This window comes from Myodes glareolus, chromosome 4, assembly GCF_982192425.1.
Source record: "Myodes glareolus chromosome 4, mMyoGla1.1, whole genome shotgun sequence".
Lineage (NCBI taxonomy): Eukaryota > Metazoa > Chordata > Mammalia > Rodentia > Cricetidae > Myodes > Myodes glareolus.
This window is the reverse complement of record NC_142029.1, coordinates 71,090,891-71,116,908: the sequence shown is the minus strand read 5'-3', so window position 1 is coordinate 71,116,908 and position 26,018 is coordinate 71,090,891. Positions and strand designations below refer to the sequence as shown.

Below are 26,018 nucleotides of genomic sequence, written 5' to 3'. Positions count from 1 at the left end.
CTAAGGTCACACGTCGCTTTCCAGCCCCTCTGGAACAGAAACTCCCATTGGTCTTCCTGTTGACTTAGGCAGGCACTACTGTAACGGTTTTCCCCAGTGAGTGAAATGCACAGATAGGTTATTTAACTTGTCCAAAGCAGCACAACTGGCAAATGGCGCTTGGCTCCAGCGAATTGACAGCTGTGTGCCGTACCTGGGGCTGCAGCCCTCCTTCCAACCTGCACCTTCATTGTTAATCCTCATGTCGCTCAGAACAGAGTCACTGGTGTGGCTGACAGTGCTCAGTCCAGCTTCATAGACCCCGGTGTCAACTCTGTCATTGTCACTTTGTGGTTGGTAGCCAGCTACTGAGATTCCTACTTCTCTGAAAGGCCATATTGGGTGCTTGTGATTGGTGCTGTCGATAAAACAAAATGAATCTGTAATATGATGTAAGGAGACTGCTAATTCGGCTTTTCACTTAGGTCATTCTTGGTTTCAGTATGGAGCCAAAGGTGAGAGGGGTGCTCCGTTGCAGTTGAGATTAACGTCAAGAATGTTCCAGCATTCCAAGTGAACTGCAATCAACATTCATCAAGGAGGGGGAGAATATGTTTATAGCTTGGTGGAGGCCTTTTGTGGCTGCCACTGCTATTGTTCCTCCCTTGCATTCAAGCAGGAGCTGTGTGAAGCATATAAATATTGCCTACAAAACAGAGGATGTGGGTTATCTATTCTGGACTGCAGAAGCTGAGTCTGCCAGGCCAATTCCAGTGCAGTTTGAGTATGTGGAGTCCTTCACAGCCACCTCATCCTCGGTCACTTCAAGTAACGCAATCGGAGTGTTAAGAAAGAACAGCCATGGGAGGGTCAGACATGAAGGAATTAAAGAGGAAAAATGCCATGGGCACATTTTGAGGGCAGCTGTCTCCTTTACTCAGAAAATACAGCAGGGGTGATGTGAATTGTCTCGGTTGTATTAAAATGCTTTTTTTTTTTTTTTACTAAGTTTCATATTTTACATTTACAAAGAGACAACATTAAGATGTTTAAACATGCCTTTCATCCCAGCAGTTGGGAGACAGAGACAGGCGGATGTTTGTGAGTTCGAGGCCAGCCTTGTCTACAAGAACTAGTTCCAGGACAGAGAAACCATGTCTTGAAAAACAAAACAAAACAAAACAAAACAAAACAAAACAAAAAAGATGTTTAAATTTAATTTCCAACAGGCGACTTCCACAAGGCTCAGGACTCCAGCAATGTAAGGGAGACGTTGAAAAGCCCCCACTGTAATATCTCTACTGTGTCTTTTGTTCCTTTCCGTGTCTCCCAGAGTTTACACAGATAATAGCAAATCCAAATATACATTCTAGCTGCTTTGCTCTTACACGGCCAAGGGTGCACATTGTGTGCTGTCAGCAGCCTTGCTTTCTTTGTCCATGAAGAGTGCCTTGGAGATGCCTCTGGGATAGGATGTAGGAAATCATCTTAGCCTCTTTATACAGTGGAAGTAGCCATTGTATGAACTGATGTATCTGATGGGTACCCTATTGGGTACATTTGAGTTTCTCTTCACGCTCTCTCTCTCTCTCTGCTACTTGCAGCTTGTTGCCAGAAGCATTGCAGGGTCTTTTGTGTGTTTGAAAGTGTCTAGAGACTACATTCCCATGTCTGGGGCCGCTGGATCAAATCATTCTCCAGTGGAATAATACAAAATTAACATATAAAGGCTCAGGCAAAGTGGTTTGCACCTTTAATTCCAGCACTTGAGAGGCAGAGGCAGGTCAGTCTCTGTGAGTTCAAGGCCAGCCTGGTCTACATAGTGAGTTCTAAGCCAACCAGGACTACACAGTGAGATCCTGTCTCAACAAAACAAAAGCAAAATAACACAAAGTTGCAATGATTTATTATTTGGCATAGCCCTACAGAGTCTAAAACTTTACTGTGGTTGAGCTTAGTACCGTGGGGTTTTGGCAAAGAGTTCTCCTTCCCAGCCAGGCATTGTGGGCCAAGGCACTTGGATTCAACACATGACCGATGCCGTATGGTATCAGGCCCAAGGAAAGAAGGGTTCATTCTGGTTTAGATTTTTCAGAGACTTCAGTCCAATCAGCTCTATTGGTTCTGGGCTCTTGGTGAGATAGAACCTCACAGTGCAAGGTAAACATGGCAGAGAAGAAGCAGGAAGGGGCGGGGTCAGGATAGACCCATGGGAAGCACACCACCCACAGCACACTTCTTCAGGCAGGCCCCACCCCCCACGGTCTCCACAGACTATCAACTGTCTATCAGATTCTGAGTCTATCAGTCAGTTAGACGGTGACATCGGAGCCCTTCAGACCCAGTTTTCGGAAACGCTGCCAGGGACATGCCCAAGTTGGACCTTACTAAAGTCAGTGTTTCTCCACCATATCAAGTTGACATATAATCATCACAGTGAGCCCACGTCACCTGTCCTAAGAACCATTGTTCTCTGCAGCCTGGCCTGGGAGGATTCATCTCTGCCACAGAAGGCCTAAGGGTTACTCAGGTTGAACAATGTGTGGGCAGTTTTTCGCCTGAGTGCCCCTGGAAGTCGGGTCCCTTGTCCTGAAACCCTGTGTTTATTGTCTGTAATCAGCTTTAGTCGGAGCTGACTCTTGCCTGCCATTCAAGTGTCTTGTAGAGAACCCGTGCTGTTCTTTGTGGGGATGGAGAATATAGTGAGCCTGTGCCCTCCAATCTCAATGTGCCTGCATGGATGTTAGAACAAAGCCACTTCTGAGGGTTTAGTTGCATGAGTCTACTTAGAACTTCGTGTTTTAGCTGCTTAACTGTAGCTAGGAAGGCAGCCCCATGGTACAGGACTCGCCTAGTGTGTGTGAGGCCCTGGCCCCTTCCCAATATCACAAATTAATAATGAATTCTTTGCTTAGACACACTTAAGTTGGTTTCAGAAATTTCAGAATATTTGAAATGTCTAAAATTTCAAATATGAACATCTTTTGTTATTGAGCCTTTAGAGAGTATTCTGACTCATAAATAAACATTAATAAGCATCACTCTGTGATTTTCAAAGATCTAACATCATATTTTTCATATGAATATTGGCCCAGAATATACAGCACAAATGTGGCTAGAACAGAAAGAAATATAACTTAGGGGAATAATAAATTTTGAAAATATTATTGGGTTTTAAAACTTTGTTTTTAAGGATGGAAAACTGAGCCTGCAAGGTGGCTCCGCGGGTAAAGGCACTTGCTGTGCAAGCCTGGCGACATACATCCAAAACCTAGATCCAAAGGTGAAAGGAGAGAGCTGGCTTCCGAGAGTTGTCCTGTGTCTGCTGTGGTCACATCATGCTCCTTCCATATAGCAATAAAGAGAATAAAATTACCTGGATGTGTGTTGCTCACCTTTAATCCTAGCACCTAGGAGACAGAGGCAGGTGGATCACTGTGAATTTGAGGCCGCCTCAGTCTACAGAGCACAGGCCAAGCTAGCTAGGGTTACATAGACCCTATCTTAAACAAATAAACAAAAAAGACGAGAAGTCATTTGTTTATATGCGTATGCCGTCCTCTGGGAGTCAACCCAGAGGACCTGGAGTGAAGATCTGAAGGCAAATAGAAGAGGTGTACTTCTAGAGTGAGACTCTAAGAGGTTATTCGGTGTGTGTGTGTGTGTGTGTGTGTGTGTGTGTGTGTGTGTGTGTTATAATCTATTGTGTAGAACACACGCCCAGAGGAACACAGTTGTGTTTTCCCCCATCATGCCATCCACTTTGAGGATATGCTATTACTCTTTCCTAGGGAAATAAATGCATGGATAGTCTTAGATAATAGTTGCCTCAGTTAGCTAGATCTGGGGGCATTGGGGATGGCCCTCACTAGTCACCAGGTAAGTGGTAGAAATAAGTGTATTCAGGAAACACCAAGTTTTTATGGGGTTCAGGGCAACAACACCCCAGGCTCAGTTTCTTGGGAAGCAAAAATTGAGATACGGTGGGGGAACGGCAGGTCTGTGGGGAGTAACACCCGGGAAAGGAAAGAGAAGCATCAGGATGGAGCAGGAAAAGCCTTCAGACTGAGCTGCAGATCCATCAAAGGTAGCCCCATCCAAAGGAATGTTCTGGAATAAGAAGTTTTGCTGGGTGAGTCCTGGCATGAACAGAATTGGCTCTGGCCTTCTACCAGTGATTTTCTTAGTCACTGGGGTGGAGGCACAAGAAGATACCCCCATTCTGAACGCAGTGTGGACCCTGAAGGGGTGATTGTTGGGAGCTGTTCTCATACCATATTCTTTCCAGTCTCCTGGAAATCACCAAAGGTAGATCTGTCCGCTGTGTCTTGTGGAGACAGAGTCTACCCGAGGCAAGAATGGCTCCAGTCCTCCTTCACCACTGGGGGAAACTGCTCTAGGCTCTGAGGTCCTGTTTCTGAGGGGGAACTGGGGAGAGGGAGGCTAGGGTCGTGATCTACATCTGGCCTGTCACTGCAGTTGATTGCAGGGCCCTAACCGGTGTCAGAAGAGTCCCCTCTTCTGTCTACTGTAGCACCTCAGCCCTTGTCTTATGCTGGACATAGAAGCTTACCTGATAGCTTCCTCCGAACCTTGATTTGTGGATATCCCGAGACCCCGGTAACCGTATGCTGCTCGGTCTGTGGTTGTCACACGTGTCCCTCAGTCACAAGTAAGCAAAGTCATACCAAGAGGCACCAGAGGGAGTTACTCAAGCTCCACGTTATTATTTGCCCACAAACCCATTTTGTAAATGGAGCCCTTTGCCCTCTGTTCATCTTGTCAGCTCGTCTAACACAAAGGACCCAGGCCATCCTAGATTGTGGTTCCATGGGTTCTTGCTGTGTCTCTGCTGAGAGTACCCCCATCCCTGCTGCATCTGCCATTCATTTCACTGCTTGCTTGGGATGGCGTCAGCTCAGCCATGCTATTTATGCTGTGACATGCATATCCACTGCCAGGGCCCACACTCACAGTCCCTTCACTGTGAAATGCTTTTACTAGTGAGGACCTCTGGATCTTGCGTCCTGCAAGCCTTGCTCCCATTGATAGTGCTGGTTCCAGCCTCTGGGCAAGAAAAGCATGTTCATTTGTGTTAGGCAGACTTTTCATCACTGTGGCAGGTATCCGAGAGAAAGAAGTGGTTTCACGCTTCAATTCATGGATTGCCTGGACCTAGTGGTTAGAGTCATTGCTTTGGGCCCTAGGGTAAGGCAGAATATGGTGGCAGCAGTGTGCTATTTGCCTTATGAAAGCCAGAAAGCAAAGAGCATGTAAGAAAGGCCCAGGACCAGATGTGTTCTTTAGTGACAGGCCCCTAGTGACATACTTCCTCCAACCAGGTCCTTCTCCACAGCTCTGCAACATCCCAACAGTCTGTAAAACATAAACCTGGGGAGCACTAGTCAGTGCCAGAGCCCTTAGGATCTAGCTGCTTCCCCAGAGAATTACTCCTGAACACTGCTAGCTTCAAAACCAAGACTTGAATGCATGAGTCTTTTGGAGGACACTTCTTATCTAAACTATAAATATTTAAGTTTAGGCTTTATCTCTGCTCAGCCTTCCAGGGTAAAAGGGGTTTGATTGAATCATTTTTCTGCCATTTGAGGTCATTCCCTGTCCCTGAGAAAGAGTGGCATGCTGGGGGCTCAGTTGTGCTCGGTCGTCCACAGATTGAGCATTTGGAGATCAGAGGCACTAGGAGAGCCTTGCTAAATGGGAGTTAATAGCCTTGGTCCCCTCTGTCTCCATCCCTGTGGCTGTGGCCACCTTACAAATGTACCCATTGTACCAACCCTGACAAAGCCTGCTTCACATCAGCCTGTCGAGTGCTTTTGTCTACCGAGTCCCTCTTCCGTAGCAGATGCTCTCGTGGGTGTTTATATACGACACAGAGATCTTCACACTTTGCATTCACTCCCTTCTGTCTATGCATGTATCTCCACGCCAGACCGCCCTGTCACACGTCTCCACGCCAGACCTCCCTGTCACTGTTGTCACTGGTTTTCCAACTTTTTGAGTCGCTGTCCAGCTGGCAATGTGGTTCAGCACTGCCTTTGAGTTTGCACATACTGTCTCCGCAAAACTCTTCTCCTTTGGTGAAAAGTTCATGGTGCGATGAATTACCCAAAGCTCCACACACCAGGAAGATGCCTCCTTCTCATTGTTAAAAACCACCAACATTCATGAGAATTCCCAGGAGAATTGTACAAGACATACGTGTAATGCTGTCGCATAGCTACAATTTATCCGCTATACACATAAGTGCGCGCTCTCACACACACACACAGAGTACACATCACCTACCCAAACTCTGGTGGGATCTGAGTTCTGGGTGGCAGGTGATAGAGTCTGAACTACCTAGTTAGGCAGCTTGTTCATGACTATTCTCTGAGTATCATTTCCACCCTATGATAGATTGCTTGGGTCTACCTGCCTTTGGACCTTGGATCAAATAGGACTCAGATCATAAAAGAAAATGACCACATGGCCATTGGTCTCTTGGGCAAATGTCCCATCAGAGGCCCCAGTCACATGCCAGCAGTTTAATTTGAAGAGGCGTATCTTTTTGCTGTCAGAGGTGTGACCTGATTGCAGAACACCAGGGCCTACATTGTAGTTAAACCACCAAGCTTTGCTAGGAACTACCCATTTCATCTTTCTCCACCACTAACATCTCCCACATCAAATGGTCAGCAGGACCTATGGCCCAAGTGACAGAGCTGTTTGCATTGTAGCTTAGAGCTGCTATAGAATTCATTCACACTCTCGGCCCAGCTCCATGCGGGCTGACCTCCAGGGCTGGAGCAATTTTCCTAGGTCTGGAATGTGTGGCCTTCAGAACCTAAAAGCATAGACAAAGAAAGGAGAGTCTTCTAGAGCTACAAAACAAGGATGTTGCCTTTCACTTTGGATGAGGTGTTCTTGGCCACCAGGTTTTGAAAGTTTTCTTAAAACAGTACTTTCGAGTCTGGAGGATTTATCTTCCACTTTGTAGAACAGATGGCACCAGGACATCTAACCTTCTGCCATCCCTAGCACATTCTGCCCAGGATGCTGAGGTTTGTTACTATGTAGTGAATCAGCATGATGTACTGGGAGACCCAGATGGTGCAGAACACTCGGCATTATATTATGAAAGAAGTGTCTTAGTCCATTGTCTGACATTGTAACAGAATGCCAGAGACCATGTGAATTATAAAGAAAAGAGGTTTTGTTGGTCTCATGATTCTGCAAGTCTAAGAGAATGATGCTGGTGCTGCTCAGTGTGGCCGCCTTCTGTTGTTCCAGGCATGGTGAAAAGAAGAAAGGCCAGGATGGAAAAGAGAGCAGAGCAGAGGCCAAGACTTCACAACAGCCTGCTCTCATGGTGGCCCTGCCTTACCAGAATTATAGCTTGCTCTCCCGAGACAGCATCAGTTGAACAGCGAAGCTCCACCTCTAACACATCTCTACTCAAAACACTTCTCCTGAGGTACAACTCTCAACACTGCTACACTAAGACACTCAAACTATCGTGGTGACTGCCCATAGCCCTGGGATAAAGCTTGGAATGTGTGCTGCTCTCTGTTTCATAAGACAGAAGCTACTGCTGGCCTTCATTCATGTACCTGAAGCCACACTCGTTGGCTCTGAAAAAGAGAGCATGTTGGGCAAGGCAGCTACCGCTTTGATTAGTCTGCAGTCGTGCACAGCCAGTCTCTAGCCGGCAGCCTGACCAGTGATAGACTCCACCACCCCTCAGCTTTTAAGAGTGACGGTAATCTTGACCAGTCAATCCCCCCTCCCAAGCCCAGAATGCATCCTCTTTTGTATTTACTACCTTGACTGACAGGGAGGGGGCTGTTTCAAATGCTCGAAGCCATCTCTCCTTTACACCTGTATCTCCCAGCGTAATGACAGTGATGCTCTCTGAGAAATATATTGCTGGCAACTTTGTCATTGCGCAGACGTCAGAGTTCTTACACCAACTAGGACTACAGTATAACTTGGTGATGTCATCTTTTGCGACCACTGTTGTATATGTGGCTTGCTGTGGACAGAAATATTGTCGTGTGACACATGACTATGTACGTAAAGATATTTATATTCAATTTTATGTATACACAGAATATGCATAAATATGTATTTATAATGAATCATATAATAGGCATGTGTGTATGCCTGTGTAATTTATGTAGTTTTTTCCACATAGGCCCTGTTGTTATCTAGTAGTGCTTCTTGATGTGAGCACCTAACAGATCTTGTCACTCCACGGGACTCTCTGGAGCAAAACCTTCCCCACAGGGCATCTTGCCTCATTTCCCAGTCGCTCCAATCAGTCATCTCTTATAGTCAGTGCCTAACAACTGCTCTCTTTGCATTCAGGGAAATGCATTTTTGCTTACTTCTTTCCCTGGTGTCTTTTCTGTCAGCTATGAAGCAGTGTCAATCTATGTCATGTCTATAAAGCAGGACTATCCTGGGTAACTGGCACCGACCCACCCCAACTTCATCCATCCCCTGTCTAAATCCTGGCAGGAATCTTTATGCCCCTCACACCTTCAACCCAATGTGTCTTGCCATGAATAGAAACCTTTGTTATTCATCCATCTGTGGCCACCAGAGTATGCAACCAGAGCACGCCCCCACCCCACCCGCTTCCAACCCAGCAAGCCTCGGCCAGATCAGCCTCTTTCCCAAGCACCTGGTTCTCGCTGGTCGCCAGAGTCCCAAAGTCGTTCTTACTCATTTATGCTGCCATCTTGTGACTATGGTTCTGCCCAGATGGCCTCCCTCCCAGCAGCAGTCCTGCCTCAAGAAGGATAAAGAATTTAATATGGGTCAAAAGGCTGAGGTAGAAATATCCTTGAGTGCAGGAGAAAGGGAAACTGAAGCAATTAGTATATGCCACCAGCAGGGTTTTTAAGATTCATCCTGTTTTACCTCTGGACATTCAGGTCTGATGAGACTGGACGAAAAGCTTAATCAGGACCAGGCAAAGGGTTCTGTTGCTCTAGGTGAGTCTTGAACTTGAATTTAATTCTAGTTTACACAGGCACCAAACAACTATGTCTTCCGTTACATAAATGTGTGCCTGTTGGAAGAAAGGAGTCATTTGACATCTGTAAGTGAGTCTATGGGGAGAATTCACATTTCCAGGGAAAGAATAAACGCATTGTGCAATGCTAACACAATTATCACAGGTTTTTGGCAAAAGATGGGGAAACTTATGATAAAAACCTGGTTCTCCTAACACTCTTGTCCTTTTAGCACAACATATGCAAAACTGGGATTGTTTTGATTTATTTTATTTCTGGTGCAGGCAACATTTCAGTGTCTGGCCAGAGAAAGAGTTGGATAAATGTAAAATTCCTATTGATTTGATTCACAAGAGGACCTCTCCACTGCATCCAAATTACTTCTTCTTTTTCTTTCAAATGAATTCCACTTTGAGTATTTTAATTTTGATGGTAGCAAGAGCTATTTTGCAGTCTCCACATGTTAAAATTTTTCTTTGAGATTTTTGTGCATGAAGATTGTATCTCTATCCCTCTTACCCTCCTCCTTCCCTCCCTCCTCTCAAATTCATGATCTCTTAATTATTACATAGATTATTACATAATTAACAATCTATCAACTGTTACATAGACTTGCATACATACAAATATATGTATGTATATATATGTATATATATGCACAAATGTAAACACAATCTACTGAGTTCATCTAGTGTTGCTTGTATGTATATTTGTCCAGGGTTAACTAATTTGGATTGGATTTAGTTTATGTTCACTGGTCTTGTGCAAGCATCAAGCTGAACAGACTTTCTTTATTTGAACTGCCTTCCAAAGTCCTTCCTGGGCACTTTCATCAGGGGAAGCCTGTACCCCACTACCTGTGAAGACCCTTATGGGTATCAGTGAAAGTGTCACAGGTGTAGTTTCCTTTTCTTGTTTGCCTGGGAAGTGCCCCTGAGCATCTCTGAATGAATCAGAGACAGAGAACAAGGAATAAAAACCTAGACACATTTGAGAAAGTTTCATTAAATACTTTATATATACCTGTGGGGGCGGGGAGGAAGAGGGGATCAGAATAGAGTCTGTATGTGAACAGATAAGAAAAGAAGAAAGAAAGAGAGAATGGAAGAGAGAGAAGGAAGGAAAGAAAGAGAGAGAGACAGAGAGAAAGAAAAAGAAAGGAGGGACAGACAGAGGGGGGAGGGAGGGACAGAGGGAGGGATGGAGGAAGGAAGGAGAGAAAGAGAGAAAGAAAAAGGAAACTTCAGTAGAAAACCAACTTCATTTAACTGTCGGAGGGAGCCGCTTTGTTGGGTTTTCTCCCATGCTGGTGGATGCTAATTCTGTAATGCTAGACAGTTGCCTTCTCTTGGGTACAAAGAGAAAGGGAGGGTTTCCTTTGTGTTTTCAGTGCAAAGTGATTCCGATCAGAGAAAACCAAGGTTTCGGCTCCAAGTACCTGACATTTCCATCTGAATCCACTTTTTTTTTTTTTCCTTTTAAAGGAGGGGGGAGGTCTAGTTTTTCAGGAAAAGAGACTCTCCACGCAGTCCTGAAACCGATCTTCAGATTTACTTTTCCTTAATCAATAGAAAGCAACTTGATTGCAACTCAACACGCCCCAACGCTAGTGCAGGACTAACCGAATTTTTGGTTTTACGAGTTCAGGATTCAGACGTCATTTCAGGGATCAGAAATAATTGGCAGAGAGACGGGAGAACCGATGTGAATTCTTGTACCTAATTTTCCAGGCTCACCAAGATTTGACTTATTATTTCCCACTCAATTCCTCCAGCCTCGACAGAACAGGTTAGTGGCATTTTTTCATAAATACAACTATCTAAATGACTCCTCCTCGCTGCTGCTGTCCGCACTGCTCCCCCAAGGCCTCCAGCCTGAAACTGGTGCTGCCTCCAGCTGAGCTGCATGTGATATCTGCTGGAGTCCTCTGCCATTTGCAGCCAAATTAGCTAGAGTCTGCTGTATGCTTGGGACCTCCGGTAGCTGAAGATTGCCGTAAGACTCTCACAGTATCAACTCATTGCTTTCTTCTAAAAGTTTGGCTTTAAAAAAAAAACTGATAACCTCAAATGATAAGAGCAAGGTGTTTATCTTTAAGAACGCTGTCGGGAGCAGGTTTCCTTGTCTGTGCCTGGGTTCTCAAGCAGGTGCATGTTGAACTTGGAGCTTGCGGGTGTTCTTGAATCTCAGCTTTTTGGGAGCAGACTATCTACGTTCCTAACAGAGGGTAAAGCCACCCGCTCAACTGAGTGTAAATTAACATGCAAACGAGTTCAGCTTTGTGATGTTCCTTCTTTTAATTAATTTCCTAGAACTAACGAGTTGCTCACGTGCCAGGTTCTATTTCTGTTGGATTTCCAAGGAGCCACTCTGGTGTGATGCTCTTTGAGCACCAAAGCCAACCATCGATCATTCATTTCACTGCGGAATGTCAGTGGGCAATCTTAGACCACCCGTGAGTCTGCTCAGTAAAATACTGGATTGGCTCTATGTCACTGAGAAGAGATGACATACTCTAAATCCTCCTACCTGGAGAAACACGTGGTCTTTTAACCAACATTTCTTTGACCCCGATGAAGAATGCCCTGTGAGATTAGGACAGTTGGGTCTTATAGAGGCTAGAGTCCCTGAGACCCAGTCTGGGACCTGCATTTTTGGAGTTGGATGCTATTTTGTTTGAATCAGGTACAGAGTAGACACCTTTCCCTTGCTCCTTGCAAGTTACATCGACTCCCCTCTAACCCCCTGACCTGACACTTCTAGGCAGCCTTCTTCTGGGGGTGGGGGTCTACCTTGTTCCCCAAGTGTTGAACTCGGGAGGACACGCGAGCCTTTTATGAATTCTGACTGACTCTGCAGGATTGACGCTGTGATGTGAATGTGTTCTGTGATGGTTGTGGTGTGTCTCGGGGGTTTGCCACCAAACACACCTGGTGTTCTATTTACTCTGGCAAGCAGGGGATTTTTTTCCTTTTTCTTTTTAAAATTTCAGGATGAATTATTCATCATTACTTAGAATTTGGGTCTCTTTCATCTTCGCACTTGTACAGCACCAAGGTGAGTACGACAGAATCTCATAAAGCTCTTGATCAGCATGCACTTGAATTTATAAAGAGACACTTCTGTTGGCACCATAATTGCAAGGGCAGGTGTACATGTGTCTGCAGATACAACAAGGGGAGAAAAAAGTAAATTAAACTCTGTTGTCAAGGGTAAAATGCATTAACTTTGAATGATGCTCACTTTTTCTTATTTAACTTTGAACACAATTTGTATATACCCATGAAGGTCTATAAAATAAAGCAGACTAATTCTCGTGCAAGTACTTGTAGGAGCTGAGGCTGTCCAAAACTTCTCTCGTCATCTATCCCATCTAGCGTATGCTGGAGACTTTAAAGAGCGTTGTTATTTTAGCTCCAAGTTAGGAAGCTGCAGCAGTAATGTTGGTGTTGGTGACCTGTTTCTCAGGGACCAAACACGCTGGCCAACAATGTGAAACAACAAATGGAATAAGCTAATTAGCTCCCTCAGCGCTCGTGGTCTCTTTTTTCTCTCTATCTCTGCCTTAAGTTAGCAAAGGACCGTGTGTGTGTCTTCCTCTGTCTTCCTCCTGTTGTTCTTGGGCTTTTAGATGAGAAAGATAGGGCCATCCATGTACATCTTGTTCTTCTAGGGTTTATATTCCAAAACACCTTTGTTTTGCATGTTTATGTGTTAAGTTCAGATGCCACATGGTTCCAGTCTTAGAAGGACCTTTCCTTTAAGATCATGCGCACTGTCCTAGAATTGTGTGAATTAATAGTTGTATTACGGAACCCAAAATAACAATAGAGTGATTTCCCTCCAATAATCCCAGTGACTCCATTTTCCACCTCTACTCCAAGGAATTGTGTTTTTCTTTGGTGAAAAGGAGAAATCCTAGAAATCTGTACTTACTGTGTAATTCCTAGTTTAGAGCAAGCATGGGTAGGGATAGTGTTTCTGTTGCTAACTCTGACACTAGCCATAGGCCATGCTGCCAAATGTGCTGTTTTCAGTGGCAACAGGTTCTAAGATGGCAATGACTGTGGTTTACTTCTGTCCCCTTTTGTTGAATGTCCTATTTTATTCAACAAATCTTTATTGAGGTTGTACAGTATTGGATGTGCTTATCTGTAATGTTCTTAAGACGGAGACTGTTAGCTATCTGTAATTTCTGTTCAACATCACAAACTAAGTGAGGAATCTTGGAACAAACAGAGAGTTAGGGCGGTCTCCATTGTCAATGTTTTCTGTGTCCTTAAAAGCGGGCTTGATCTTCCCTTCTCCAGACAGATTGGCCACTGCTGTGCAAAATATCAATTAGACCTTTGCCTGGAAATGATTACATGCCATGTGAACTGGAGACGTTTTCTGTACTGGGCATGACTCCCAAAAAGCTCCCCATGAAGGACAAACCTGTAGTTTGACTCTATATGTGCTAGCAATTCAAGGCAGTCTGTCACCTTCAAATTTAATAAACACCCGTGTTTAATACCAGAGTAAGAATTACAAACAGGTTTTTTTTGAAGTTTTTATCCTCTAAAAATTTGCACTTTGTTACCGTAATGTAAGAATGCTCAGAGTTCCTTTCTAAATACTGATTGTGACATCAAACCCAGACCACTGGCTGAATGCTCCTGAGATTCAATCAGCCACAGCCTCTCCTACAGGTTAGGATTTGGTCAGTTTCCCAGACTTCTGAGATGCACGGCATAATGTGTGAATACTAATGACTGAACTAGTGCCCTGCTTTCTTGATGCTGTCCCCCAGAGAGTGAACTTTTATCCGGGCAGACCTGCACCAACTCCAGAGCGAAGGTGCTGGCGCCTTGCCTGACCCTCCAGGCTGCTGTCTGTCCACTCTGTAAGCTTTTTTCAGGGGCTGTTGTCCACTTACTAAAAGGCTCCCCAAGGGGAAGAACTGGCCTCGACCAGCTGTCCTCTCTCCTATCAGTTCCACCAGTGCAAAGCAGGGATTTTCCCGGAGAGTGGGGTGACATGAGACTGGGCGTCAGCTTCTGAACAGACAGTCTGTGACCACAGCCCAGCGTGGATCAGCTGCCCCACCCCCACATGGATCAGCTACCCCACCCCCAGAAAACTACAGATAAACTTTCAAAGGAAGAAAAATGTTCTGTTGTCCAACTTCCATCCAAACGGAGAAAGATCAGTGACAGAGAAAAGTGACACCAGACATGACATGTTGATTACTTCAGAGGCGCAGTTGTGCCAGGTTCCTGGTACCATAAACCCTGGGGACATTGTCTTGTTGTTTTTCCCACCAGTTTGGGCCATACCTTGCAAGAGTTTGCACGCCAAGCATCCAGGAAGGGGTCTGTGTAACGTCTCATCTCTGACTAAGAGGACCAGGAGGAACATTGTGTCCACCCTACAGAGTACTTCAGCACTCCATGTACACACACACACACACACTCACGCACGCACATGCACGCGCATGCACGCCTCCCTCTGCTGGAGAATCCCACGTCTGCTTTTTGTGACTTGAGCTGGGCAGATAGCCTTGGGCCAGCCGGTCTTGGTCAAGGTCACTTCCAGGCACTGACTACCAACCCTTTCCACCCCACTCTGTGCTGGTTCCAATATTATTCCTCTTGGGCGCTGATGCCTTCTGCTGTGTGGCAGGAAGGACAGGGGTCTTAGTAAAAAAAAACTCTTGGGACCCTCCTAGTAAATAGAATTCTTAGCTTAGGAGGGTGCTCTCTGGTGACACCCACCTTCTCACCATCTGGTTGTCTCCTCAAGAATCAAGTCCTCCTCAGCCATGCAGATCTAAACCCCGCCTCCATACCCTGAGAGCTCCAGGTACCCATGGTGACATGACCTTCCCACCCACGGTCACCACTGCTCTCTCCAGTGCATGGGCACACAATAATAAAGCGCATAGGTCTTTGCTTTATGTAGAGACTGTGTGTGTCCGTTTTCCCCAGAGACAGAAGATCAAAGATCATGGACTAGGTGTAGCATAGAGTCGGGGTGCAAAGGCTGTCTGCCTTGCCTTTGGCTTATAAACCACACTCAGACAAACTGACTTTAGTGGGTGGGAGGGGAGTAGCTTGCCAAACGGAAGTGGCAGCTGCCGCCTAATCTTTGTAACCACCATCTCTCCTGACAGCCCAGCCCAGGGAGCTCATGTATCCATTTTGGCAGAATGACACCAAAACCCCTAAAGTAGACGATGGAAGCTCGTCTGAGATTAAGCTGGCCATCCCCGTTTTCTTCTTTGGTGTTCCTTACCGCACCGTCTACGTAAGTGCAGCAGTGGCTCCCGAGCGCCTCTCCCTTCTGTTTGTCATTAAGGAAAGCACTTTGAATACCCCTCTCCAGGACTCTGACGATAGAGGATTTATTGGCGGCCAAAACGACAAGTTCTGAGATTTCATGAGCTGATGGGTTTTATGATTAAGAAAGTCAAAGGTATATTTAATGGCTAATGTTCATAGTGGAGGAGTATACAGGGCAATAAATTGCCTTTGTGGGTGATTAAACCCAGAAGTGAAGCAGAGGCTCCAATGCTGTGCACACCATTTCTGCTACTCAACAAGATAAAGAAAAAAAAAAAAAGATACAATGAACCACAATAGGAGCAGTATCTTTTTTTGCTCCCTTCTGGGGGTGTGAAAAGTTTAGGCATCTGCTCTTCTTAGGCTTCCGACCAATTTCAGGCTGAGCTGGAGCGCGAGAGAAGGATCATCAGTGATTGCATAGAAGTTGTTTGCAGAACTGGCCACCCTTCTCAGGTCGGTAGCTGTGCCAGAGGGTGCCATTGCTGAGCCCACGCCAGGAAGTGCTTCCGTGGCTGTCTGCGCTCTCCGGGCACCTGCCTTCTCAGGCTGTGTAGTGTGGAGGGTTTCAGTTGCTGCTGGGGAGACAGTGGTTTGGGACAGCTGAGCCTGTCTTCATCTCTGCCCTCATGGACCAAGGGAGGCATAGGCAGATTCTGCCGCATCTCACCTAGGTCTGTGCCCTACCCTGGAGGAACAAACAAATGAATTTGGAGCATTTCCATGTCTGCCCCGAAGCTACTGCTTCCGCGGCGGTCGTTGGCACGCACGCAGCAAGAAAATCACCTCCTCTCCCACTACTCTAAGGAAGGGTTTCTGAAAACCTGCCTAGTCACCTTCTACCCCAGCTGACTCAGAAACCAGGGGAGAGAGCCTACTAATCTGCCTTAATGAGCTCTCCAGGTAATCCTGGTGCCCCCAAAAGTCTGAGAGCCACTGCTCTCAACCACAGAATACAATCAAAACACAGGCGTCATGCGCTGTGTCCCCCCTTCCCCCTCCTCCGCAGGGGAGCCTCTGTGTTTTAATTACACCGGTTTTTCCCTAGCAAATACATGGCTCTGGCATCCTAACGTGCTTTGACGCTCTCCTCACAGAGGGGCCCTCCCAGGACTGTGTCTGAGGGAGCTGACTGTTGAGTTCTGAAGTGTGCCGACTTGCTTTTGGAGACAAAAAGCCTTCCATTCTGGGAGTCTTAGCCTCCCAGGCCCCTAGAGCCTGTATTTCAGCCAGTTCCTCTTTTTCTCCCATTGCACAGTGTGACACAGAGTTTCACAGTTCATGGCCTTCTAGGACAAACCATAGTTGAGGGCAGGATCATGTGGGGGGTAAACTCTCCCACGAGTTCCCAGTGCTTTGAGTAGTGCAGTCTTTCAATCATCGGAAGACCTCTGGGTGGTGCTCTGTTCCTTGAAGACAACAGGATTCCAACATTCCCCTGCTCTGGCCCTCTCACACTCAAAACCTCACAGAATTTCTTCCAATGTGTGCTGAGGTGTCCTCAGTCTAGCGGCAAAGCACTTCCCCAAGGGACTAGGGTCACTGCTAATGTCTTGCCTGTTGCTGATTGGTAGGAATAGAACAAACAGTGTGACGTAGAGGGCAATCATCCGGGCTTTTCTCTGCCCTGAAGCTGCAAGTATTCCCATCACAGGTGTTTCTGCCGCCGACGTCACAGCAGCCACAGTTTCTCTCAGACACGGGATTGATTTCAGGTCCTGAACGGACTGAGGGAACACACTGCAGTAAGGTTTTGTTATTTCTAAGTCATAATACAGGTCCTAAAACAATCACCGCTCGGTAGTATTTTTACATGCAATGCGAAGTGTTCATGTCTCAATTTCCATGCAGCGATGGCACAAAGACACTGTCAAATGACAAGAGCTGGTCAGAGACCGGACATCCTTAGCTCTTAACCTTGTCCTTTTTCTGAGTGAGGAAGAGCTTACAATAGCAAGAGAGGTTTACGTTTAGTTGTTTATGTCTCACCCAGAGGATGATAAGGCGCACCCTGAGATCTGAGCTCAGCGAAGGGGTGTTTGAGTCATCTATTCTTGACTCATTATAGAGTAAGACTCAGAGTACTCTATGAAGTGCTTCAATTATTAACTTGAACTGTACTTTCAAGTTTGTTTGTTTTCCCCTGTCTGGTTTGCATCTGTGAATCTGTGGCTCTCAACAAAGTAGTCTTTTTTGTCTCATCATCCCCAGATGGATCTAACACACACACACACACACACACACACACACACACACACCACAACCTAGTAGCATTTAATAAATGCAAAGAGAGATCGGACAGAGAACATGAAAACGAGGCTGGTTATTAATAAGGAATGATGATGATGACAAATTGAAAGTGAAAGAAAACCAATGAGAGTGTCTGGGAGCAAACAAACCTCCCCGTATGAGCATTGGGAACGGGTACTCAGGGCTTCAAAGTCAGCGGTTTAAAAGCCCTTTTCATTCAGGTGATTGGCTGTGTGTCTGTCTTAATCTGTGACTCTGATGTTTCCCTGTTTCCAGGTCCCCTGTGCAAAACCTCTCTTATTTTTGTAGGTGAATAACAATGGTGTTGTTTCCTTCAACGTGCTAGTGAGCCAGTTTACACCGGAGTCCTTTCCCCTGACGGATGGGAGGGCCTTCATTGCTCCATTTTGGGCAGATGTGCACAATGGAATTCGGGGGGAGATCTATTACAGAGAGACCATGGACCCTGCCATCTTGAGAAGAGCCACCAAGGACATCAGGAAGTACTTCAAAGACATGGCGACCTTCTCTGCCACTTGGGTTTTCATTGTGACCTGGGAGGAAGTCACGTTCTATGGAGGCAGCAGCACCACGCCTGTAATCATTCAACTTTCCCCCTTTTTGCGGGCCTCTGACACCTCGTTCTTGTTGGTCCTCACTACCGAGCCACAGTCTAATTGCTAGAGCTGAGGAATGTCAGCTCGCTTGAGTTACACTAATGGGTCTTGCCACCCACTTTCCGGGAAACAGAGGGAAATATCAGTGTGAACCAGTCCAGTCAGCTGAAATATTTCAGATGTGTCACCCGTCACAATTCATTACCAGTGTCTAAAAGGCGTCCCTTGACAATATTCTTGCAAGAGGCAGCATTCGATTTTGTGAGAGAGTAACTGAGACCCAGAGACTTGTTCAAGGCCATGTGATTAGGGATCTTTTGAGGGACACCGAGGCCTTTTTCTCTTGCCAGGGGCACAAATGTTTCTCACTATCAATAATTTCCCTTTTCTCCTCCTCAATAAAATATGATAGGATGAGAAAAGCAGGGTGTCTGATTTGGGAACAAACAGCCTGGTTCATTTTATTATGTTATGACTTTTTTTTTATTGTGACCAGGGCTGAAATGATTCATACTTGATGTTAATTAGAGTGGGCAGTTAAAGCAATTCCTGAATAAAGTTTCAACATCTGCTCTGAGATCCCAAATGAGCAGTCAAATAAAAGTCAAATAAAAAAGATTATCTCTGGTAATATCATAGAGGCAATCAGCTTGCTGCCTAAAGGGGAAAAACCCCAGTTTCCATGGACACGTATGGCTTGTTTGGGTGACCACGATAATGGTGGTTTTTGAAGCTGCAAACACATGCATCTTCAACTGCAGTTCCCTAGTAAGCAAAGATGCTTTAAAAATCTCTGTTCTCTTCTTTCTTAGGGTTATTTCTAATTCCATCTGTTTTCCTGGCAATGAGTTGACTATTTAGGGGTGGGACAGAAATTCCTGTGTACCAGAGAGAGGTTCAAAAGTGCTGGTCTTGCAATTCATGGCTAGGATGCAATGAGCATGTGGTTTAGTATTGTCTGACTAGAGAAGCTCAAAGCACTTTATTGCTAAGAGGTCCTGCAGAACAGAAAGGCGCACGTATAAACGGCAGATGCATTGGCTAGAAATAACCCCTAAAGAAGCATGCATTTCCCTCTGTCACGTTATGGATCGCTAACGACTCCTCGGGTGATACTTTATGTTCTTTAAGCCTCATATGTTACAGCGCTCGAATGCAGGGTGCCAGCAATCGATAAATTTTAGTGTCAGTGAAGGGGTAGGGGAAAGAAGAAATGCCCGTCAAATGCTGACCACCATTTTTCCCCTACCGAAACCTCTACTGGCCGTAAAAATGGCCAGATAATGTGGGTGCTTCCTGCTTCCTAGTTCCGGGCGAGTTTCTGAAGCAAGTAAGATCTCTTTCCATGAGGATGAAGGGTGAAACTTTGAAAGATTTGAGCTCCATGAGAGAAAAGAAAAAGACGGTTTCTGTAGAACAGCAAAGGGTCCATCACCCCTATCTTTGAAATGGACCCACCTAGCCCATCCAAGACTGCCTGCTTATCACTGGGTCCACTAAACAGGGAGCTGGAGAGACCTTAAGGAAAGGAAGCGCCATGGAAGCCCAACTAAAGAGGAAATGGATGTATTTAAGGAGAACTGGTGTTTGCTGAAGTTCTCACTATGTGCCAGCCCTGGAGTCAGCTGTTTCTTAAGCCCCATAAAGATTCCCCAAGTGCTGTGTTCCAAGGGGACAATAAGAGGGGCTCAAGCCTCCTAAGAGACAGAGCAAAGGCTTCACCCTGAACTCTGTAGGCTGGATCCTAAACGCTTTCTTCAGGTGCATCCCCCAGGTAGTGAGTGTCCTGAGAAGTTCTCTGAATTCTTGAAAACTGAACTTGTGCAAAAACAGCTCTAGAAAGGTCTTAAAACGTGTATTGGAAAATATCTATGCATAGGTGTGTGTGTGTGCATAGGTATGTGTGTGTATATGTGTGTATGTGTGTGTATGTGTGTGTATATGTGTGTATATGTGTATATGTGTATTGTGTGTATGTGCGTGTGTATATATGTGTATGTGTGTGTGTTGTATGTATGTGTGTATGTGAGTGTGTATGTGTGTGTGTATGTGTGTGAACAGCTAAGAAGTGTGCACGTGTGAGACAGCTTTGGGGTGGCTGATTGGTTTAGGGGTAACAAGAGATGGTGTGATTTGGGGAGGTACTCTCAGGACTTGCTTGAGCCACAGGTATTTCCAACCTAAAGTTGATAGAAATTCACTTCTCAAGGGGCATCCTACTATGAACAGGGTCCAGCTTCGGTCCTTGCATGACACTAACTTTGCACCTATCCTTTGAATCTGGCCCCACTAGTGATCTTGTAGAAACCTTGAGTTTATAGATCATTCATTTCTGTGTCCCACTTTCCTCTTTTGTTGAACGAACCCAAAGAATGAAGGCATATACACAGCCAGCTCTATCATAAATGCCATCGGCTGTGGCAGGCACAGGGCCGGAGGAGAAGGCTCTCTTTCACAAAAGGGGCTTTTCTTTACTAGCAAGGTACTCCTCCCTGGGACCGTCTGGAATGGGCTTCCAAGATCCTCCACCCCAGTCTGATTACACAGGATAGGAATTTGGGTCTTCCTCTGCTCTCTCGATGAATGCTAACTGGGACGCTCTCAGGCAGATGGGAAAAGGATGAGGCTTGAACAGAGAAAGGTCATAACGGCTACTTTTAATTCTATTTTGATCTGCATTACCTGAAAACACGGGTCCAAGGGTGGGGATTAGGAAAGGGAAATAGGAAAGGTCAAAGCTTGATGCATCTTATATCTGAGGACCAACTGCAAGGTTGGTTTGGATTTATGCAACATCTCTGTCCTCTCTGAAGTTTGCGATTAAGACTGCATGGAGTGACCATGTCCTGAGAGGGAAACTGGGTGTCCTGGCTGCGATCCCATGTTCCATGACCCTGTCACTGCTCAATTTCCAGCAACTCATTTCCCTTAGTCCGTAGTTTCTTAGCTCTAAACGGAATGAACTGAAACCATTGCCCATCTTAGCTTCAGCCTGAGTTACGGATGAGCACTGATGATTTTGCAGATACAAAGTCATGCATAAATGCTCAATTAGAGGAACATTTTCTTTCCAGAAAGTGATTCTTAAAAATCACTTCCCAACTTTCATTTTAAAAAGGGCAGACTTCTCATCCAGACTAGCAATGTTTTCCAGGAACAGGGAGAGCCCAGTCCAGAGGACCACTGTACTGGAGCTTTGGGTTCACTGTGTCCCTGCCCTGCCCACCCTGCCCTGCCCACTCTGCGGTGGGTGCAGGTATTGGTGCTGAGATCCCTGGCTTTCCGCTTTCCTATAGTTTGTTCTCATGCTGCCATCTATAGGTGCTCTCAAGTCATAGCATGCTCAGACAGATCCTCTGAAGCTCCCTGTTTTGGTCCAAAAGAGATGTGACGGGGCGGGGCGGGGTGGAGGGGGGAGCACTGAGTCAGACTCCAGGTTTGTCTCAGCCAATTTCTCATTTGGATGCACAGTCCTACACATCTTGCTTTTTTGCCCTGGAGGCGAGAACAAATTTCGAGAAAAGACAGAGCATGAGGACCGGGAAGCGTAAGGACAGTTGAGAGCTGCTCGGGGATAGGGTGGAGGGTAGGGGGGTCCGTAGTGGTTATGGGGTGGGGGGGTGGGGAGCCACCACTGGGTGAGGAGCTCCTGAGCTTGTTCTGCACATTCTGCAGGTGAACACCTTCCAGGCCGTGCTGGTGTCCGACGGCTCCTACACATTCACACTCTTTAATTACTATGAAATCAACTGGACTACTGGGACAGCGAGTGGCGGCGACCCCCTGACAGGCCTTGGGGGTGTGATGGCACAGGTAAGGGTTCCCCGTCTCGTCCTCTTGTAGATTTAAATCACTACAGCCTTTGCTTGCTTTGCTTAGCATCGTGGACAGAGCCCTGCCGATACCTTTGTTCTAGAAACAGGTCTGATCTTGTAGTTGCACTGAGGGGCTAGCCTTGTTCGTCTTTGCTACCTTCATCTGGGTATGGGGTGAACTAGGCAGGCCTTCCACACTTTGAATGGCGGCCTGGTGGAGTTCAGGAAAAAGGTAACCTCTTGTGTCCAGGTGTGATGGATTCTTAAAGTAGTTGGCGCTGGGCAGTGGTGGCATATGCCCTTAATCCCAGCACTGGGGAGGCAGAGGTAGATGGATCTCTGTGAGTTCGAGGCCAGCCTGGTCTATAGAGCTAGTTCCAGGACAGCTAGGGCTGTTACACAGAGAAACCCTGTATCAAAAAACTAAAAATACAAAACAAACAAACAAAAACAAGTAGTTAACTCAGATAACTAATAGAAATAGTGTTCACTCAAATCTCTCTCTCTCTCTCTCTCTCTCTCTCTCTCTCTCTCTCTCTCTCTCTCTCTCTCTCTTTCGTGCTCCAGGCGGGATTTAATGGTGGAAACCTCACGAATTTCTTCAGCCTACCAGGGTCAAGAACTCCTGAGATTGTAAATATCCAAGAGACCACGAATGTCAATGTTCCAGGACGCTGGGCATTTAAAGTCGATGGGAAGGAAATCGACCCGGCCAATGGCTGCACCTCCAGGGGTAAACCTCTCCTCGTTTTCTGACAGAGCAGGGTTCCTTTCCCTTAGATTGACAGGCAAGCTTTCCAGCCACGGGGGCGGACTCGTTCCTGATGGCTTACTCTTTTGACATCTTTCAGCTGCCTGGTAGAGATCAAGGTAATTTTAGCAAGCACGTTCATCAGCCCGGGAGGAACACGGCGTGTGGTATACTTCCAAACCCTTGCCTGTAGGGTGCATACAGCTACTAGTTTGGACTATCTCCAAAGTGCACCAGGATCCTAAGTTATTTCTCAGCCACGTGGACAGAAGGGAACCCTCCTGTCCTCACGTTATTTTTGCTGTTGTTGTTGCTTCCTCTTTAAGATTCCATCCTCATCTTTACTCTTCTCCTGCCATCTGCAGGCCGTAGATCCACAGGAGTGGGTGAACTTGGAGTGTCGCCAAGTCCCTGCAGTGGTAAATCAGGAGCTCCTAGTACGAGGAGAAAGAAAATGTAGCAGACTTTTTAGGGGAGCTTCTAAAATCCTCAGAGGGGTAGGAAGACATTGCAGGGATTGGGGGAATCAAAGCTGCTCTAGGTCTGTGTGAACAGGCTCCTCGGCGAGTTCCCTTTACGTTGGTTTCTGTAGTGTGGTGGCATCTTTTCCCAACTGCCAAAATCTCTTCAGAAGTGCATAATAACCCTGGAGTTCTCACAGGAGCATTCCTGGGTATTGATTCCTGCCTCCTATGTATTCAAAGGATTCAGGAAACGGGATTTCTGTTAACAACTCTGTATATAGAAGTAGAGGCTACAGCAACAAGAAGCAAGACATTGTCTGTTTATCTGATGCCCTCCTAGTGACCCATCCATCCCCACTACCCTCCCATCATCCACCTCTCCATCCTTTTGCCGAGCTGCTCACCAATCTAACATTCCCCTCTCTACTCACCCCATCACCATCTACCATCCTATTCACTCATTCCCCTAGCCACCCATCCACCCATCCTCCCATCTGCCCATCCACTCATCCTCCTGTTCTTCCATCCACCCATCCTCCCATCCACCCATCCATCCATCCTCCCAACCTTACATTAGTCTTCTTATCAATCCATCTATTCACATGCCCACTGATGCACCAAATCCATCCACTTTATCTTTCTAAAGAAAAACATAAGAGACCCACTGAACCCCAGCTACTCTTCAGGTAGCAGAGATGTCAGTGTTATAGTTGCCCATGATCATACTACAGCAAAAAGAAATAACCACAGAAATAATGGTGACATAGTGTAGCACAAATAAAAAACATGGTACAAAGTATTGTGGAAGCACAGGATGTATTGGGCAAAGTGATTGCAGATCTGTAAGAACCTTTTGCTTTGGGCTAAGGAGATCTCTCCGACTTGGGTAGAAAACATGGTCTGCCTATTTTGCTGCCAGACATCTCTCTTGACTCAGATTCCATTTTCAACATATAGAAAAGCCAGTTTCATATGGTCTGAAGTTCCCATGCTCTCTGCATTCACCTACAGATTTACCTAACCTCTTGACTTTGCCCTCAGGCAAGGTTGTGTGTGAGGATGGCTTGCCTGGGCATCTAAGCCTTGTGGACTCTGTGAAGTCCTTCATGCTGGAATAGCAAGAAGCGCTATGCAGCTAAGTGGTTATTAATCTGGGTAGGAAAGAATCTGGTTGCAAAGCCCCCAACATGATTTCTGAGATTGTCCCTCTTCCCTTTTGGGAAGATCAACACAACACTAATGCTGACGAATTAGGTTGGCACGATAAATAACCAGACCAGCTCAAGAACAATAGTTACATTTTTTTTAATAGTTGAAAAGGGAAAACTCATGCTACAAGAGTGGGAGGTCTGCAATTCGATAAGTCCGAGAGAGAGAGAGAGAGAGAGAGAGAGAGAGAGAGAGAGAGAGCGCGAGAGAGAGAGAGCGAGAGAGAGCGAGAGAGAGCTTACCTGGATCTACCAGTATTTCTACTTGGGCCCCAGGTAGCCACACCCTAATTAGATGTGATTGATAGTTTCCCCATCACACTAATTAACAACTGTGTGAGATGCCTTTCTCTTGCCTTCTTATCTCCGCTCAAGACTCTCACCCTAACAAGTCTTCCCTTTGGCTCAAGCACTGAAGAGTTCACTGACTATTGAGTGCAAAGTGAGCTCTCAATGGCGAGCTCGCACCTGAGTCCTGGGAATGAACACTGTGATGGTGGACAGCATCGGCGGGCAGAGCTGTGGGGACAGTCTGATGCAAGCTGTGTGCAATGTTCCCACTTTCGCGGCTTTCTTTCCCTCTTGAGTTATGTGTTTGGGTTTCATATGCTGGGCAAATTCAATATCCACACAGGACTTGTGCATTTTTATGTGCCACTGGACGTATATCAATCTAATGAGATTGGGGTTTGGCCTGGGTTATAGCAAGGGACTCGGTTCCATAGAGCTGGCTTATTAAATCATCATTTCACAAAACAAAATTATCACAGAGCATCTACCTTTTTCTCCAAACTGCCTCTATTCGGAGTCATTTTGCTCCCATTTATGGGAAGCCTGGAAATGCAGAGACTGGAAATGATACTGAATGAAGGCTGTTAAAAGATGTGCAACCTTGAGCTAGTGCCAAAGTGTTAGAGGACTTAGGGTCTGTTTTAAGGGCGGATACATACAACCCACTGGGAATATGAATGCATCTATTATCTCCTTTTAGCTGCAAATCTCAACAGGTAGGAGGCATAATTGCTTGTTGAGACATAGTCTTGTTGGACAGATATAGAAAGAGCTATTCCTACGGTCCCCTGCCTTCTTCTGAGGTTAAGATGGTAGACTTTTACAGGATATTTAGTCTTGGTGTGTGTGTGTTTGTGTGTGTGTTACATAATTTATTTAGGGAAATGATTTTAAAGATTAAATGTCTGTCAAATAAATGGTAGTGAATATTTATTAAAAATTAGCGCATGCCTTAAAGTCATTCTGCTGGTCCTTCGCCTGACCTAGACTTGGTCAGCAGGTTCTCTCCAGCAGATAAAGAGAGAGGAATACCAGACTTGAGCACGGTCTGGAGCTGGAGAGAAAACAACTTGCAAGGGTTGAAATTCAGCCTGAGCAGCATCTTTAGTATTTATGAAACTTTGAAAGTAGCACAGAAGAGGTCAGTCTTTTCTAGAATATTCCCAGGAAGCTGGGATTTATGTTTGCCTCCTGATTTGTGCTGTTGACCTTTTTGCGTACATGCTGCCCAGACTGTTGATTAAATGAACCAATTAGGAAATAAATAACTGATTGCTGAGTCCCGAGACCCAGTCCTATC

The 26,018-nt window shown here is 45.9% G+C and overlaps 1 protein-coding gene across 1 annotated transcript in view; it reads left to right on the top strand.

Annotated features, from left to right (window-relative positions):
- Positions 1-11,992: 11,992 nt before the first annotated feature.
- Tecta (tectorin alpha) overlaps positions 11,993-26,018 on the top strand; it is a 69,570-nt gene continuing 55,544 nt past the window's right edge. Inside the window, 5 exon segments of the mRNA XM_048417156.3 lie at positions 11,993-12,056; positions 15,154-15,287; positions 17,882-18,169; positions 21,865-22,002; positions 22,572-22,737. Coding sequence (XP_048273113.2) covers positions 11,993-12,056; positions 15,154-15,287; positions 17,882-18,169; positions 21,865-22,002; positions 22,572-22,737 — 790 coding nt within the window.